At 41.4% G+C, this 18,833-nt stretch overlaps 1 protein-coding gene across 1 annotated transcript in view; it reads left to right on the top strand.

Annotated features, from left to right (window-relative positions):
• Positions 1-18,833, top strand: part of GLUD1 (glutamate dehydrogenase 1) — a 155,488-nt gene that overhangs the window by 39,204 nt on the left and 97,451 nt on the right. The window contains exons 2-3 of the mRNA XM_029609429.1: positions 10,146-10,226; positions 16,126-16,181. Of these exons, the coding sequence (XP_029465289.1) occupies positions 10,146-10,226; positions 16,126-16,181 (137 nt within the window). The remainder of the gene's footprint in view (positions 1-10,145; positions 10,227-16,125; positions 16,182-18,833) is intronic.

Genomic DNA, 18,833 nt, shown 5'->3' with positions numbered 1-18,833 from the left:
ATAGTATGCAGATCTCATGAGACTCTAGATCAGCTGCCTCACCAATTCCCTGATGCTCGTGGGATGTTGGTGCAGGGTACAGTCTCCATGGAGGATCCTGCTCAGTCTTTCAACTGCACTGGAAGAAAAGGGGTTGTTATTCCTAAGTGATTTCCAACTTGATGAAGGCTCTAAAGCTTCCACTTCTGACTTATTTTCAGGTTTGTCATCTCTTTGAAGTGTGTTACAGGAAATGATCAGTCTTCACTTGGGAGTTCAGATATCCCTTGTATTTTAGTCTTCTCTAGTTAGATTTGGTGAAGTGCTACCCCTAATTCAGGGGTAGTTTATGGGATTTTGGTAGATGTGTCCTGTTTTGTTTTTTTTCATGGAGCGAACAGATTGCAGTTCTGTCTCAGTTTGAGTCTTAGAAGCATGCTTCACTAGAAGATATATCCTTGAAAGTACTTTTTCCTAGTGGCAAGCTGTTTGATATGGAATACTTTGGAAAATCAGGGTTTTTTCCCCCATAGGGTTCCATCTGGGGTGCTTGCAGTGGATTTGATATCTTTGTGCCATATCTTCTTGTCTTCCAAAGGTGATGACAGCATTCCACTTCATTCAGTCTTTTCTTTAAGAACATAAGAAATTGCCATGCTGGTTCAGACCAAGGGTCCATCAAGCCCAGCATCCTGTTTCCAACAGAGGCCGAACCTGGTAATTATCCAAACACTAAGAACATCCCATGCTACTGATGCAATTAATATCAGTGGCTACTCCCTAAGTAAACTTGATTAATAGCTGTTAATGGACTTCTCCTCCAAGAACCTATCCAAACCTTTTTTGAACCCAGCTACACTAACTGCACTAACCATATTCTCAGGCAACAAATTCCAGAGCTTTATTGTGCGTTGAGTTAAAAATAATTTTCTCCGATTAGTCTTAAATGTGCTACTTGCTAACTTCATGGAATGCTGCCTAGTCCTTCTATTATTCGAAAGTGTAAATAACTGAGTTACATCTACTCGTTCAAGACCTCTCATGATCTTAAAGACCTCTATCATATCCCCCCTCAGCCGTCTCTTATCCAAGCTGAACAACCCTAACCTCTTTAGTCTTTCCTCATAGGGGAGCTGTTCCATCCCCTTTATCATTTTGGTTGCCCTTCTCTGTACCTTCTCCATTGCAAGTATTTCTTTTTTTGAGATGTGGCGACTAGAATTATACACAGTATTCAAGGTGTGGTCTCACCATGGAGCGATTATAGAGGCATTATGACATTTTCCTTTTTATTAACCATTCCCTTCCTAATAATTCCTAACATTCTGTTTGCTTTTTTGACTGCTGCAGCACAGTGAGCCGACTATTTTAAAGTGTTATCCACTATGATGCCTAGATCTTTTTCCTGGGTGGTAGCTCCTAATGTAGAACCTAACATTGTGTAACTACAGCAAGGGTTATTTTTCCCTATATGCATCAACTTGCACTTGTCCACATTAAATTTCATCTGCCATTTGGATGCCCAATCTTCCAGTCTTGCAAGGGCCTCCTGTAATGCATCACAGTCTGCTTGTGATTTAACTACTCTGAATAATTTTGTATCATCCGCAAATTTGATAACCTCACTCGTAGTATTCCTTTCCAGGTCATTTATATATGTACTAGCCGTTAAGCCCGTAACAACGGGCTACATTAACATTTTTTTCAGTCCGTTTCCTTACCCCTCATTCTCCCCCTTCGGATGGCGCAGACGGAAGATCTCCGGGGGAGGTCCCTCCCTCCCCTCGCCGCTACTGCTCCTCGCTGCGCCATTTTTGTTACTTGCAAGCTCTGACCGACGTGCTGCCCGAGCATGCACGATAGAGTTGCTCTCTACTGCGCATTTGCAGCACGTCGGTCAAGCTTCCTTTATCTAGTAGATTGAAAAGCACTGGTCCAAGTACAGATCCCTGAGGCACTCCACTGTTTACCTTTTTCCACTGAGAAAATTGACCATTTAATCCTACTGTTTCCTGTCTTTTAACCAGTTTGTAATCCACGAAAGGACATCGCCTCCTATCCCATGACTTTTTGCTGGCTTTCTGTATGGATGTGTTAAGATACCAATAAATATTTGAGATTTTTGGATGTCCTGGTGCTTTATTAGGAGTTTGAAGACTTCTTATCCTGTCTACAGGACTTGTCAGACTATTTGTCTTGTTTTGGAGGTCCACATAAGGATGAGCCAGTTTCCAAAGCCACTTTGGCAACATGGATCAAGGACACTATCTTCAGAGGTTATCAGGTGGCCGTGATTCATGCTTATTCTATTAGAATTCATCCTTCATCCTGGGCTGAAGCAGTTGCTATTGCACCATTGGCCTTTTGTAAAGGAGCGACTTGGTCATTTGCTTTCCTTTGCTAAGCATTACAGACTGGATTTGTTGCCCTTTGGAGGATGTGCCTGTTGGGCCAGTCTTCTCAAAGTGGCCTTCACGTCCTCCCTCCCCGATTTTAGATGGGCTTTGGTACTTCCCACTTTTCTCAACCAGACTGGTGTAGCTGGATGAAATGGAAGGAGAAATGTTTACCTGTTTTCTTTTCATGAATCCTGGTGTACCAGTGCAGTCCAGGAGCCTCCTGGGAAGTTAAGCCCCATTAAAAGGAAGAAGGCTTGTCAGTGTCTCTCCTTATTTATGTTTATAGCCTATTTTTCCTGTCTTTAGTTGTGTATTTTATTTTCATGTCTTCCCTTCTGTTGTCTTATTGCTAATTTTTAAAGGGTGTGGATGGGCAAGGAGCAGTAAAAAAAAATAAATTTCTCTAAATCAAACTTTTTGAAGTCTATTTTTCTTTGGTTATGATTTGGTTCAGTGCTTTGTTACAGAAATACTGAGTTGTTCCTGTGCTGTACCACCTCTAAGTAGTGGTGATAATGTTATCAAGAGACTGTACTGTCTCCATCTGCTCGTAGGGGGACATAACCCACTTGTCTTTACTGAACTGATGTAGCAGGATTCATGGAAAGAGAATCAACAGGTAAAAATTTCTCTATTCATGTTGAGGTGGTTAATGACTAAAAAAACCCAAAAAACAAAACACTGGCACAGTTGGCTACCATGTGCCTTCTGTTTAAAAACTAACCCCACCTTAAAGTCTGCATTTTTTCCAAAATTGTCTGGCAGAATGTAGATACTCTGCATACTTCAAAAAACTGGGTTATACACCTCTCAAACAGGTCTGGTTTTCCAGGTGACAAAAACAATGTAAATCTTATTCTCAGAGCAAATGTAAGCAGATAGAGACTATTGACTGTAGATATCCTGATAACCCTAAGAATACAGTTTACTTAGTCAAGTGTATTGGTTCAATTTTTGGAGCTGGGACTGAGCCGGATGGAAGTTGTACCTTAGAGCCCCTGCTGGAAGGAGAGGTCTCAACCCAGACATGCGCGCACACTCCCACTCCCACAATTACCTGCTGGCCAAATATTCCTTGCTTGCTGACCCTGTTGCAGTAGCAGACAGAAGTGGGGGGAAAACCCATGGAAGCTCCATTCTAGATAGGAAAACTCTTGGGGCTGTACTAAGTTACTGGATAGTGCTCCTCATAACTAACTGTGACTGCCAGAGGCAGAAAAACAAGCTGAACTGGATGACAGAAACTGAGCTGGAGGTACTCTTGTTGGAGCCCCAGGCTGGTGAATTGGGTTATAGGTGAGTAAAGTATCTTTAGATAGTTTTACTCAACGCAGTTTGGAAGGCCATTTTAAAACTGTTTTGAGTGTTCATAGAACTTCCATTTCTTTACAAACCATGGGGTCTAAGATTCCTGCAGAGTCTCTTGATACAAAGTATTCTGTAAGATGCACATCAGTATTTTATTTTTTTAACTGAACATAATCTGAACAGTTCTATGGTAGTTGTGCTCTCTATGCACAAACTGCTCATCTACTGTGAGACAATGCACAATGTACCCTTTTTTTCTGTTAGTAGGTGCACTGGTGGACACTGAATTTTGTAGTCCTGTGCAATCAATGCAGTTTGGCCTGATGACACTATAGATCTTTTATAGTTTCCGAGTAAGGAACAGGTACTGTGTTAAGGTAATCTGCTGTTTCAAGCAGATGGATTTCTCATTCAGACAAAGTTGCAATTGTATCAATATCAAAGTGAATAACATTCAGTGGCCACCCATTTTTTTTCATTTGCAGTAGTCATATGCACAAAGGACATGCTTAAAATTGGTTTTACACATATAAATGCATTGTACCCATGTAAGAGGACTTTTGAAAATTGCTACAATAAGAACATAAGAACATGCCATATTGGGTCAGACCAAGGGGCCATCAAGCCCAGCATCCTGTTTCCAACAGTGGCCAATCCAGGCCATAAGAACCTGGCAAGTACCCAAAAACTAAGTCTATTCCATGTTACCATTGCTAGTAATAGCAGTGGCTATTTTCTAAGTCAACTTAATAGCAGATAATGGACTTCTCCTCCTACAATATATTGCCATTGAATTATCCATAGAATAATTGCATGTAAGTGCACTTTATGCATGTAAATATTTTTTAAAATTGCTATGATTTCATTTACATTTACACGTGTAACTCCCTTTAAATTTACCTCCTTAATGATCTAGTTAGTCCAACCTCCCACCTTTTGGTTTTGTTAGTTCATAAGTTTTCTTTCCTCGCCAACTACTGTAATGCCATAGTGCATTGTTTATAGAACGTTACTGCTTTAGGCTTCCTAGGCACGTATGAAAAGATGAGATCCCCCATCTTAAGCAAAGATGTATGAGAATTTCTCTTTGGAATTAGGCTGTATTTCATTTAAAAAGTTAGTCATTTTTGTTCTCATAGTGTCCAGGTAGGTCATGTTTTCACTTGACTTACCAGCACAGACCTAGCACAGTTATCACTTATAACTATTCCTGATTTTGTACTAGGGTCAAACAAGTTTTTGCATAACATGGTTAGGTCTGCTGGATCTATGCTATGTAAAGCAGTGGTAGGTAGTTTTTGGGGTTTTTTTAGGTCGGAGGTAATGACTTGGCTTCTGGGAATCGGGAAAGTCATAGGCTATTGAAAACTTCAATATATTCAATCACTCATGGAGAGATGATTTGTGATGGCAGAGGTGACACAAAGTTCCAATATGACTTACTAAAATCATTTATATATTGCTGCCCAAAGCAGTGTAGGTGATTAGAGGCAGAAAAGCAAGGTTTCTTTTCTTGCAAAACACCACTTCTTAGCACGGCATAACAAAAAGCTGGGGTTATGGTGAACTTTGAACACAGCCTAACCTGCAGGTCGCCACCAAAAAAATGCTGGATTACCTTTGGAGCCAGAAGCATGTTTGATTGGAATACTGGGTGTTAGGCAAGTTAATCCCTTAATGGGAAAACACATTCAGGTGGAAGTACAGCTGGACTTATGCAGGGGTCTATTTGGATTCTGCCTAGATTTTTTTTTTTTTTTTTTAACAGCAGAGGTCAAACAATTTGTGGTAGCTAAAGAAACTTGGTGGTATTGTGTACTGAGGTGTCAGTGACAAATACCTAAAAGGACAATTTTAGAAAAATGACAAAACCATCTTTTAGGCCTTTGAGGGATCCGAATGGCCCCCTAACTTTCAGTTAGGTTTAATACGGTACAGAAAGTCCTTGACTTAAGGCATTTTGAGTTACAATTGTGTTGACACTCATTATTCAACTTAAAATACTTGTATTGACTTTAAGGTGTCTCAGTCTTTCCAAACAGACACACATTGGTGTGCTGATGACCATGAGGCCTGGCGAGATGTCAGAGTACCAGTGACTTCCTGTCCTTAAAACAGGATTGGTGTAATGCCCTATAGGCATGCCTTGGCACTTTTCTTTTCTGACAACCTCCCCTCCTCTTCCCCCCCCCCCTTCCAAAAGAAAGTAGTTTTAAAATGTCTATGCTTTAAAGTACTATGTATTACCTAAATTCCTGATTTTGATGAAAATAAGGTATTGAGCTCTGGTGCCCGATCCAATCCCCTATTTATAATATTGTTTTGGCATCATCTGTTTCAACTTGCAGCATTTCAACTTACAATTGGCTCCTCAAAACCATGTTTTAAGTCTGAGGACTTCCCTGTACTCAGTTTTGGATTAGTTTCACTTTTTTACCCAGTTCTTTCTCTCACTCCATGACTGAATGTTGATTAGTTCTCATTTGTGTTCAAATTTTGTTTGGAATGGGCTGCAAAACACCTTTCACACATGGTTTTAATAGTTTTTCTGAAACTAATCCAGAATGAAACTATACCTCCCAGAGAGGCATGCCTTTAATGTGCACTCATTCCCTATTCACTGTGGAGTATGAATGCAAACTGGGAGCGAGCAGAGGCCAAAGTTGTGCGCTGACTGAGTGTATGAGAAAATGGTGTTTGTGCCCCTTTGAGAACAGAATGTTTGAACAATTCAGAATGCAGAATTCAAGCAGCAGTGTTCTTAGAGGAAAAGAATGAATCGTTGAGCTATTGTAAGAGTAAGGCAAATTGTGCTATATAATTTGGTATACATGTCCATATATTGGACACACAGTACATAAGAGATGCCATACTGGGTCAGACCAAGGGTCCAAGCCCAGTATCCTGTTTCCAGCAGTGGCCAATCCAAGTCGCAAGTACCCAAACAAATAAATCACAAGCAACTACTACTTTAATAATTACCATAATAGCTTATAGATTTTACCTCTAGCCACTTATCCAAATCTTTTTTTAAACCCAGTTACACTAACTGCTGTAACCACATCCTCTGGCAATGAATTCTAGAGTGAAATGCGCTGAGTGAAATAATTTTCTTTGATTTTGTTTTAAATGAGCGACTTGCAAACTTCATGGAGTGCCCCTTGGTCCTATTATCTGAGAGAGTAAATAACTGATTTACATTAACTTGTTCAAGTCCTTTCATGATTTTGTAGACTTCTATCATATCTCTCCTCAGCTGTCTCTTCTCCAAACTGAACAGCCCTAACTTCTTTAGCCTTTCATCATAGGGCAGTCATTCCATGCCCCTTATTTTGCTCGCCCTTCCCTGTACCTTCTCCAGTGCAACTATATCCTTTTTGAGATGCAGTGACCAGAACTGCACACAGTATTCGAGGTGCAGTTTCTCCATAGAACCTTAGAGGCATTATGACATTCTCCATTTTATTTGCCATTCCATTCCTAATAACATGCAAATATCTATGACCTGGAGGTGTGTATATTTTTATTTATTTTACAAACTAGCTGTTCTGTAGGGACAGAAATGTTGGGAGATATTGTCAGTGTAAGTGTTTCCAGATAAATATGTAGATTATATGGATGTGTAACATTACCATAACATTTCAGTATCTGTGCACATGGAGATTTCTAGCAGCTGTCATAATGATTATATCAATAGCAATGGAAACATAAAAACATAGGCCATATGGTCTTTCTATCTAGTTTGCCCATTCATACTAAATGACATGTAAATCTGCATGCCTCTTAACCTTACACACCTTTCATTTAGAAAGTTAGTGTGCATCTATCAAAGTGGTCTATAACTGCATTATTTAGGTTCATATGTATGAAATGTAACTCCTTGGCTGTCTTCATTAAATAGGTTGTATACTTTTATGGTTGGTTAAAGGAAAACCCCCAAAAAATGTTGAGTGAAGGCTACTAATATGGTGAAAAAAATAATTTTAAATAGTTTATAGTCCTCTTCTGTTTAATTTTTTGAATTTTACTATCTTTTTATTTCATTCTTACTAAATACTTTAGGTGTCAGTAAGCCAGACGACGTGTTCAATTAACAGTGAACCGCCCGGTCTATTCAATTATCCACCTTGTTTTGTTTTTCTTTTTATAACGTGCCAAATAATACGTTGAAAAGGAGCCTAACAACTCCTATAACAGTTCCGCTGCAATGAAAATGTAAATGATAGCTGATTTAAGTAAGAATTCTTATTTTATGCAAATTGTTCATACTCATCTGTATAGCCTTGCATGGACAATACCTTCAAACGGACCACGAACATCTGTGTTTTTTCAATAGAAGCGGAGCCCGGAAGGAAAGTCAACTATTTAATGTTCTGCATGATGACATCACTCAACCTCAGTTGACCTAAAAGAGAACTGCACACGCTGTTCCTATGAATTAGTATATGACGTGATTGGAAACTTATGAGAAATCAAATAGACACAAATAATACTACATCATGCTCAGTCCAATAATAATTCACAAAAAGATGCTGAAATCATGCTCAGTGTTTAGCCCCAGTGGTAAAATTGTTTGTAATTTGTGAATCCAGCCTTGTTCTGCTTGTAGTAATTTCAAATTCAGATGGCCACCATGCCATCCAACTTGAGGTTGATTGATTACACAAAATCGTAATTCATCAAAATTGTGAGCAAATTCCTGACAATGGGTCACTAAAGGGGCACCTTCTTTCCGATGTGAAAGAGCAGAACGATGCTCTATCCTGGTTTTCAACATTCATCTCAGGATTTTCATCAAAGAGGAGCCAGACGACCTACTCAACCTCTGTTTTTTTTCCCCCATCGTACCTGACCAGCGCAAGACCAGCTAGGTTATTCCCAATGGATCACCCGATCTGCGAGTCAGAAGAATCTGAGATGTAACCTATCAAAATATCAACTAACCCACACCCAACAACTACTTTTGGAAAAAGGCTCATCATTCGTGCTGACTCCTATTTTTGACTCGTTCAAATGCGAAATCTATTTGTTTTGATTTATATGGATTTTCCGTTTACATTATTTTGCTACCTGAACAATTCCTCAAGATCCTTTGACTGTATGTAATTCATCTTAACTTCCTCCAGAGAATGAAGATCCAGCAATAAAAACTTTTTACCAACTAGTGTTGCAAGATCTTCATTCAGTGAAGAGAAATACAACATGGTCATTTTGTAATCTAGATCGGGCGAACCTACAAGCTCTATATGAACATTGACAAAATAAAAAAAATCGTGATCAAATTTGGCAAAACATCTCATATGTTGAAATCCAGGATGATAAAGCATCGTTCGCTCTTTTACATCAGAAATAAGGTGCCACTTTAGTGACCCATTGTGAGGAATTTGCTCACAATTTTGATGAATTACAATTTTGTGTAAATCAACCTCAAGTTGGATGGCATGGTGGCGATCTGAATTTGAAATTTACAAGCAGAACAAGGCTGGATTCACAAATTAGTTTAGCCAATGGGGCTAAATACTGAGCATGATTTCAGCATCTTTTTGTGAATTATTATTGGACTGAACGCGATGTAGTATTTTTGTTTGATTCCTCATAAGTTTCCAGTCACGTCGTCTATTAATTCATAGGAACAGCATGTGCAGTTCTTTTAGGTCGACTGAGTGGTGTCATCACACAGGACATTTAAATCGTTGACTCTTTCCTTCCGGTCTCCGCTTCTATTGAAAAACTGCCGAGATCTTCATGGTCCGTTTGAAGGTATCGTCCATGCAAGGCTATACAGATGAGTATGAACAATTTGCATAAAATAAGAATTCTTGCTTAAATCAGCTATCATTTACATTTTCATTGCAGCGGAACTGTTATAGGAGTTTTGTTAGGCTCCTTTTCAAAGTATTATTTGGCATGTTATAAAAAGAAACAAGATGGATGATTGAATAGACCAGGCGGTTCACTGTTAGTTGAACACGCCGTCTGGCTTGCTGACACCTAAAATATTTTTAGTAAGAATGAAATAAAAAGTAAAGTTTAAACAGAAGAAGACTCTAAACTATTTAAAAAAAATTTTTTTTCACTATATTAGTAGCCTTCACTCTTTAAAAATTATTTTTGGTTTTTCCCCCTTTTATTTTTTTTAGTTTTAAGAATGAACATCAAAGGTCTATTGGACAGAACTTTTCAGCAAAATTGCATTAGAATTTAGTCAGTGAGTTTTCTGCCAGTGTACTTCAGTGAATGGAAGATGGATCATGGCCAGAACCATTGTCTAGAAGGACTACAGCTGAGCAGCATTTCAATGAGTATAGCAAGCCTGCATTCATTCTCTAAGATCTGTGCTCTAGTGGGCCTGTTCACGCTCATGGCACCATTTCAGAAGAGTTTAGCAGATCAATGTCTATATCATGAGTGTTTGGGAATTGCAAAAGTCTTATGTTCTCTCTCTGCTTTTTCTGCCAGGTATTCGTTACAGTACAGAGGTCAGTGTAGATGAAGTTAAAGCCTTGGCTTCTCTAATGACGTATAAATGTGCTGTAGTTGGTAAGTGACTAAATGTATTGCATGTGTGATTTTTTTTTTTTAAATCTGTTTTGTTTTTTCAGAATGGTTTCCTTGGCAACATGAGGTCCTTCTAGTTGATTGAGAGCTGCAGTATTGTAAAAGGAAGGTAGAGACCTTGTGGTCTTTCCTGCCCTTCATTTGTGCTGCTTTAGCAAATTTTCTGAAGCTTTCCTTTCTTTTGAACCTTGCTTCCATGTATTTTAACCATTGCAGCAATAATCCTGGACAAGATGTTGCAGACCACTACTTCCTCTGGAATATGCACGTGTGGTTAGATATTGCGGACTGGCTGAAACTCCTGCCTACTGGGAACTATGAACACTGCTCTTGTCAAATGTGCTAAATATGAATTCTGCAGTTAGACCCAAGTCACTGAAATAGTATCCACTTATAGAATGCTAAATTTCTCAATAAATACATATTTTTCAGTAAATGTCATACTGATACAAGAAACATACTCCCAGATGCATGAAACACCATTTATAATTCTGCTTGTGTTATCGTGGTGGGTGCTCCAGTGGTTTGTGTACCATTTACTGGGTTTAGGGTATTTGGTCCTTCCTTATTGTCTTTAACTGACCAGCCTCAGTGCATGGGTTTTCTCCCCACCAGCAGATAGAGAGAGAATGAAAGCTTATAAAGGACTATGCCACCTGCAGGCTTTCAGTATTTGTTTCCAGCAGATGGTAACAGGGCCAGCCCTGTAATCTAAACTTTGTGGATTGTCTCTGGTGCAGTGGTCTTTTCACCCCACTTCCTGATTGAGAGGAAGGTGAGCAGGGGGAGTTGGCAACCTTTGACTGCCAAGACCTGTGACCTAAGGGAGTTTGCAAAACAAATGATACTTGTTCCTCCTTTCCCCCCTCAACTGCCACCTCTTCATATACTTGGGCTCCTTGCTCTGGGAAGGCTTGGAAGATGTCTAAAGGGGGAAGTACCCTTTAGTTCTTAATTTCCTTTTTGCTGGGCTATGCCTTTCAAGAGTTTACCAAAAAACCCCACACACATTGGGAGCTGAAACGAGGGGAATTGTTGAGGTGCTGTAGGGGGGGGGGGGGAGGATCTCTGACACTGGGAGCCGCCTTGTGTGGGAGTCCAGGAGCTGGCTTGGTTTTGCTCCACAAGGTACGAACACTTCCTTTTCAGTGGCAGCAGAGTTTGGACAGATGGCCACAACTGCTGAAAATGGGAAGAAATGTCCTGCTTGCAGGAGCTAATGCATCAGCAAGGAGCCCTTCTTCCCTGAGTTTGTGTTTTTAGCACATCAAGCTTTAAGCATACATCCCTGGGAGAAAGAAACTGGTAACCAAGAGTTCTCTCCACTCCTGGTCTATTGCTGCCTTCCTGGTCTTGGAGGACAAGGAAATGGCTGGATCCAGCTAGGGATACCAGACTCCCCCAGGGTGTGTGGAGGGGCTCTTTGAAGGGCCTTCTCTCCAAGAATAAGATGGAAGGTGAGCTGCAGAGGGTGGTGATCTTCAGGTGCTTAAGATTTAAGCAGGAATAACTTCTGGAACTGATTGTTCAGGCTCTGGCAGAGTTGGGGATTAAGGATCAGCAGTCTGATACCGGAGGACAAGGATCCCTTTTTAGAAGGCTTCAGGAGCCCGGCGAGGACCTTTCCCATCATAGTCTTGAATGATCTGGTCTCTGCAGAACAGGATACTCCAGAGGTGGGTCTCAAGGTCGGCAGGGCTATTGCTGGGCTGTCTTCCAGATGAGGCTTTGGATTATTGAAGATCCCTAAAGTGGATGTTTTGGTCTCAGCAATTACAAAAAAGACCACTATCCCTATCAAAAGTTCTGCAATCCTAAAGGACAATCAGAATAGGAAAACTGAAGTTTTTCTTAAGCAAGGCTTTGAGAGATGTCTTGGCTCTCAGGGTGGCAGTGTGTGGCAGCTATATGGCCAGAGTCTGGTTGTGCTGGGTGCAGCAGATTCCAGTGGGTTCCTTTTAAGGAGAACTTCATGAATAAGGAAGTGCAGCGTTTGGAGTCAGGTCTCGCTGTTTTGATTGAACACTTTGTTCTCATCTAGTCGTTGGGCAGAGCAATAATTGCTTCAGTCTCAGCAAGACAATTGCTGTGGCTTTGTAATCTGTCAGTGGATGATTAGTCAGTCTTGTTTTAGAAAAGCTGCCCTTTAAGGGGAAATCTCCTGTTTGGAAACAATTTAGAGAAATTGGTGAAGCACTATGGTGACTCAAGTTTCTTAAGCTGCCTGCAGATAAACCTAGGTCTTCTTAAAAAAAATTTTTTTTCCTAGCAGGTCATGGTTTAGAGACGTGCACCGCTATTGTTCTGGGAGGTCTGAAACTTCCTCCTCATCTTATTTGCAGAAGCAAAGTGGGAACAAGTTTCAGTCCTTTTGTGTGAGCACAAGGTTGCTTTGGAAGGTGTTAGCAGAGGCTTGAGAAGAGTCAAGTTTTCCAAATAAAGGGCAAAGGATAGGTGGGCGGCTTTCTCAATTCTATGAAGAATGGATCTGAATCACATCATGTCAGTGGGTGCTGTCAGCCATTAGAGACAGCATTAGATTTTGCTCATCCATGTCACTCCAAAAGCAAGAGAGCAGTTGTGAAAGAAACACTAGAGAGTCTTCAGTTGGCAGCAGTGGTGCTGGTGCCATGGGAAGAATGAGGTTGGGGTTTTTATTCTATTTACTTTGTAGTTCTGATGAAAGAATGTACATTCTGACCTATTTTGGATCTGAAGGCAGTGAACTATTGCATTGAGGGTTCATTTCTGCACGGAAATATCCACTCTGATCATGGCAATTTGCTCAGGGGAGTTTCTTACATCCCTAGATCTTTTCAAGGCATACTTAACACATTCTAATATAAGACGAACAGTAGAAGTACCTCCACTTTGCAGACCTCGGACAACATTGTTTCAGGTACTACCATTTGGATTCAGTGGTTGATGGTGGTAGCACGCCAAAAAAGAGCATGCTAGTTTATCTATAGCTCTACAACAGGCTGATTTGAGCAAAGTCAGAACAAAATGATCTGATCTCTTTCAGGATCCTAGAGTAGGTGATACATTTTTCAAAAAGCAACCTTCAATCCTCTAGAGTCCTGGAATACCTTGGAACTCAATTTGGAGGAAAAAGTGTAGCAGGCAGAGGAGAGATGGGACAGGTTGCAAGCTCAGAAGCTACAGCTTCGTCAGTTGATGGTGCACAGGGTATGGGATAATCTACAGATTCTGGGTTCTTTGGCATAGATTTTAGATCTGGACCAGTGGGCAGAGGCATACATGTGGCAGAGGGTGCTTTTTTGCTGGTGGTCTCAGTCTCAGGATTGAGGTTTGATTTATCTTGTCATAGGCCAGATGCATTCTGATCTTGTGGCTTTCCATGGAAAACTTGTCCAAGGGCATTCAACTGGAAGATCTGAATTGGACCGTGGTTACTATGGATGTCAGTCTCAGTAGTAGGAGTCTGGGCAAGACAGCACAAGGCCTCTGGGATCCAGTGGAGAAGACATGGCCTATCAATTCACTAGAAATGAGGATCAGGAGAGCCTTGTTGGAGTTTCTGCCCCTAGTTTAAGACAATGCAGTGAGTGTTTTATGACAATGCAACATTGGCATATATAAACAGGCGAGGGGGGGGGGGGTGACCAAAGTGCAGCAGATTCCATGGAGGAAAAGCTTCTGTTTTTGGTGTGCAAGTCGAACATTGTCTCAATTTCAGCAGTTCACATTACCGACGTGGACAATCTCCAAGTGGATTTTTTTGAACAGGCACATCTTGGCAGAAGAAGCATTTGCCTTTTGGTCTAGATAGGAAGTTCCTCAAATGGATTTGGTTACTAGCTCGCAGTACCAAGTGTTTGCAGTTTTATAGCAGAAGGAAGCAAAGATCAGTCTCGATGTGCTGGCTCAAGATATTGGCCTCTAGGTTCTGCTTTGTTTCACCTTGGACATTAATAGGCTGAGTGATTCAGATGATTCGGAGACACTGGGGATTATTGGTACTGATAGCTCAGGAGTGGCCTAGGAGGCAGTGATTTGTGGACCTCCTAAGGCTCAGAGCATGGGGTCTCTTGAGGATTGATCATGTCTGGTAGCTGCATTATGGGCCAGTGGTATGCGAGGAGCAGATTTGCTTTTGTCTTGCAGCCTGGCTTTTGATAGAACGTTGAAGTAAAGGTTACTTAGAGGAGGTGATTGTTTACAAGCCTGAAGCAGCATGACTTCCTTAGCCTAGGTCAGGGTATGGACAGTCTTTGAAGGTAGGAGGTAGGTGTGCTCCCATTGCAGACAGATTTTGGGCATTCTCTTTTTGCAGAAGGGCCTTTAGAGGGGCCTTGCATTGAATTTTCTCAAGGTACATTTGTCAGCTTTGACAGATTAGTGGTAAGATTTGGGGGAAGGAGTCCCTTGGCATTTCACCTGGTTGCTCATTTTTTCTGGTCTTGAAGGCGTTGACCACAACTCTGAGACCCTCAGGAGGTTATTGCTGAAAGATGTAATGTTAGTGTTTCTCACAGACATTTGTTCAAGAAGGCATATTTTCAGAGCTGCAGGGATCCTTTCTTAAAGATTATCTGAGGGTATTTCGATTCAGATGGTCTTTCTTGTTCAAGATGGTTTCATCATTTCATTTGCTTCAATCTGTGGACTTAACTGAATTCAGGAGATGGGGCCTTGGAAGTGATTGCCTACATTTTCATAGGTTTGAAGGTGCCAGAGGGCTCAGGGCTCATTCCACTACAACTCAGGCGACATGGGCAGCATTAGTTTGTTTTGCCACAAGAGATTTGTAGGGCCACTACATGGTCCTCTTTTTTTTTTTTTTTTTTTTTTTTTTTTCATTCCTTCACCAAACATTACCATCTGGATGTGCAGAATCAGGATGATGACTTTTTGAGGAGAGCGATCTGGGTTACTTCAGTAGGTTAATACTGAAAGCCTGTAGGTGGCACAGTCCCTTTATAAGGCTGCTAACAGCCAAGCTTTCACCCAGTCTCCATCTGCTGGTAGGGGAGAAACTCCCATGTGTTGGGCGTGGTCTGGTAGGAATCCAGGAAAAAAAATTAGCAGATAAGAAATCTAATTTTACCATACTGTTGGATTGGAATATCACTAGAGATCACCAATACACTACCTAAGAGGAATGAAAAATTGAGAAGCTACTCTGCCAGTCCCCTTTCCTGTCCATGGTTTAATAATTTGTAGTTGGACTATAATTGTAAGATGCCTGGGAAGGGAGTCTTCCATGGGTCAGGTATAAACTAGTACAGCAGAGTTTGAGGACCTATGGTCGAAAAAAGAGTACCTGGAAAAATCAGTCTTGGGGCCATTATCCAGGACACACTTCTATTATCTGGAATTTGGTGCCTGCTTTTGCCTTTGGCTGCTAACTTCCCCAAAGCTCCCTGGTCAGTTGTCCTTCCCCTGCCCCTTTGCTTTTCAAACCCAATCCTTTGGTGCCACTCTCTCCCATATGGATTAAAGTCCCTGCTCAAGTGATTGCACAGGGATCGGGTCAGGCTGAGGGGAAGAGCTAGAATTATCCAGAATGGCCTCTATTCCGACCCATTCCAGGTAAAAAGAATTCTGTTGCAGTTGTAAAATATTTGTAAAACCTGAAACATAAGGCATGTTTTCCAGTTTGTAGTAGCCAAGTTAGTACATTCCTTATGTGAATAAAACTTCAGACCTGAAGTAGATTTGATCACATTTAATGTGAAACAATATTACTAATGTGATATTTGCTTTAAATGCCAGAAATACACTGATTACTAATGGTGGTCTTTAATCATTTTTAGATGAAGGGTTTTGTTTACTTTTCATATTTCCCTGCTAGTGGTCGGAGGAATTTGAACAGTTCTTTTCTTTTCATGGAAAGTCTTTGTTTTGTCTTTTACAGATGTGCCTTTTGGTGGAGCCAAAGCTGGTGTTAAGATTAATCCCAGAAATTATACAGTAAGTTGCTTGTTTACCTTTCCTGATCTAGTTTCCATCTAGCCCAGCCCACCCCTCCTCAGGAGGATGCTTAAAGGTAAACGCAGGCATGAATCCGAACCTGAGCCACTTTTTGTCCCAGACCAGGATGTTCTTGTGCTCTCAATTATGCCAAGTCAGGTTGACATTATCCTCAGCCCTACTCCATTATTAAACCTCCCCCCTCCATTCTCCCACTCCCACCAGCACTGGTTCCAGATACAGCTCTGGGTCGAGCAAGGGAGCAGAAGCACGGTTCTAGAAGAGGTGCAGAAAAGCGGAAATCACCCAAGCAGGGTCTGTCTGTGCAGGGCCCTTCTGGGCAAGAGAAAATGAGGCTAGTGTGTGGTGCCAAGGGTAGCTGGAACTGCAGCAGTGAAAATGCAGTTTTGTGATGTGGAATCTAGATCTTAGTCCCTCCAGAGCACCATTGGGGCAGACTGGAGACAGTGGTGCAGATGCAATCTAAATCTTTGGCTACAATGCTGGGAAGTAAGGCACTGGTACAAAGGTCTTTGGTGCTGAAGGTTGTAGCAGAGGCCGTAGCATGGAGCCCGAGTGCCCAATCTCTCCCTGGAACGCAGAGTACTTCTGTTCTTTTCCAGCAAAGTGGAGAGAAATTTATAGATTTCCAAAGAAGTGGTCTCCACCTATGGCCCAGAGCACAGTAGCCAGTAAACCAGCTCGCTGACCTAATGAAGTATTTCTTTGACTCCCAAAGACAGATGTTCCTTAGAGCCTCTCCTGGCTAAAATTAGTGAAATATTCCTGCAGACTGGGGCACCTTTTAGCTCCATGGCAGTGCAAAGCCCCCCCACCACACACACACGCACAAGTTGCTGGCTATAAGTGTTGGCCTTCTCCTATGTTTGGAGTCCCACTCAGTCAAAGGATGAGGAAGGAGTTTCAGCCTCTTGGACACGACTCTTCTGGGGGCATCAGTTCTGTGGTTTGATCCCAGCTGGCCCCATGAAAATAGCAAAAGATCTACTTGTCACTGCACAGTTCAAACAGGTTTGGAAAGAACCAGTAGAGGAAGCCAAATGCAGCTACAAAGCACCAGGTGGGAAGGGAGCAAGGACCAAAAATTGCATGTTTGAAGGGAGGTGAGGGGAGGACATCTGTGATTGGGATAAAGAGAACAGAATAACCGCAAGTGAGAGAGAAGAGCCCGGGAGGGATGGGCTTTTTAATTATAGCAGGAAGTCTTTTTAGTTGGCTGAGGGACTTGCACGCTTTCTCTCCCACACAATCTACTGTTAGGAAGTAGTTTTGGCAGACTGGATGGGCCCTGCAATCCTTACAATTAAACTCTATGTATTCTTGCCAGCAGGTGGTTCAGAGAAAATTTTGTAGTGTAACTTGCCATGCATTCTCAATACTAAAGCACAAAAATGACAAGCAGGTGACACTTTTATAGACTAACCAATTTGAGGCATGAGCTTTCAAGCACCAGAGTCCACTTTGTCAGATGCATGTAGTACAGGAGCGGAGTCAAAATACATGAAGATGGGTGTTTATTTAAAAACATGTATAGTCTGCTTATAACGAACCAGTCAAGCTGTAGGTTACAGCACATCAAATCAGGTACAATGAAGAACAAAATATACATTTCATAAATGTATATTTATGGTTCGAATCTTTCCTCAGTAATAGAGGCTATAAGGTAAAAATTAAAAACATGGAATCACCTTATACTAATGCTCCTTTTGGCGTCCCCCAGGGCTCCTCCCTATCACCCACCCTGTTTAATATCTACATTCTCCCCCTCTGCCACCTACTTTCAAACCTCAAACTCAAATTTTATATTTACGCAGATGACCTTCAAATTTTAATCCCTATATCCAAATCATTGGACTCAACACTCAGGTTATGGAACGTTCATCTACAAACTATAAACCACTACTTATCCAACCTCAACCTTGTGCTCAACACCTCTAAAACCGAACTCTTACTAATTACTCCAGAAGGTAGTCCCATACTTCTCCAATCACAAAATATTCCACATATATCACACACCAGAGATCTTGGAGTCCTAATCGACAGGCACCTGAACCTAAAGCATTTTATAAAACACACTACTAAGGAGTGCTTTTACAAGTTACAAGTACTCAAAAAGCTCAAACCGCTCCTATTCCACTACGATTTCAGATCCGTCCTCCAAGCCATTCTGTTCTCTAAGATCGACTATTGCAACTCCATTCTGCATGGTCTTCCAGCCTCTACCATTAAACCGCTCCAGCTGCTACAAAATGCAGCGGCAAGGATCCTGACAAACACCAATCGGAGAGAGCATATTTCTCTCCACTGGCTCCCAGTAAACTTCCGGATCCTCCATAAATCTCTCACAATCATTCATAAAAATATCCACCATCAAACCCCGCTTGATCTGTCTCATCCTCTCAGACTGCACTCGACAGCCAGGCCTTTAAGGGATGCTTACAAGGGATCTTTACACGTTCCTACAATCAAATTAGTGCACCACGCAAACATCAGAGACCGGTCATTCTCTACTGCAGGCCCCTCCATGTGGAACGCCATGCCTCCGGACCTCAGACTGGAGACTTGTCTAACAACTTTTAAAAAGAAACTAAAGACATGGCTGTTCAGCCAAGCCTTCCCCACTACAAACTC

This window comes from Rhinatrema bivittatum, chromosome 7 (genome assembly GCF_901001135.1).
Source record: "Rhinatrema bivittatum chromosome 7, aRhiBiv1.1, whole genome shotgun sequence".
In the NCBI taxonomy this organism is placed as follows: domain Eukaryota; kingdom Metazoa; phylum Chordata; class Amphibia; order Gymnophiona; family Rhinatrematidae; genus Rhinatrema; species Rhinatrema bivittatum.
The sequence above is the reverse complement of the archived record's forward strand: the minus strand, read 5'-3'. Positions and strand labels throughout refer to the sequence as shown.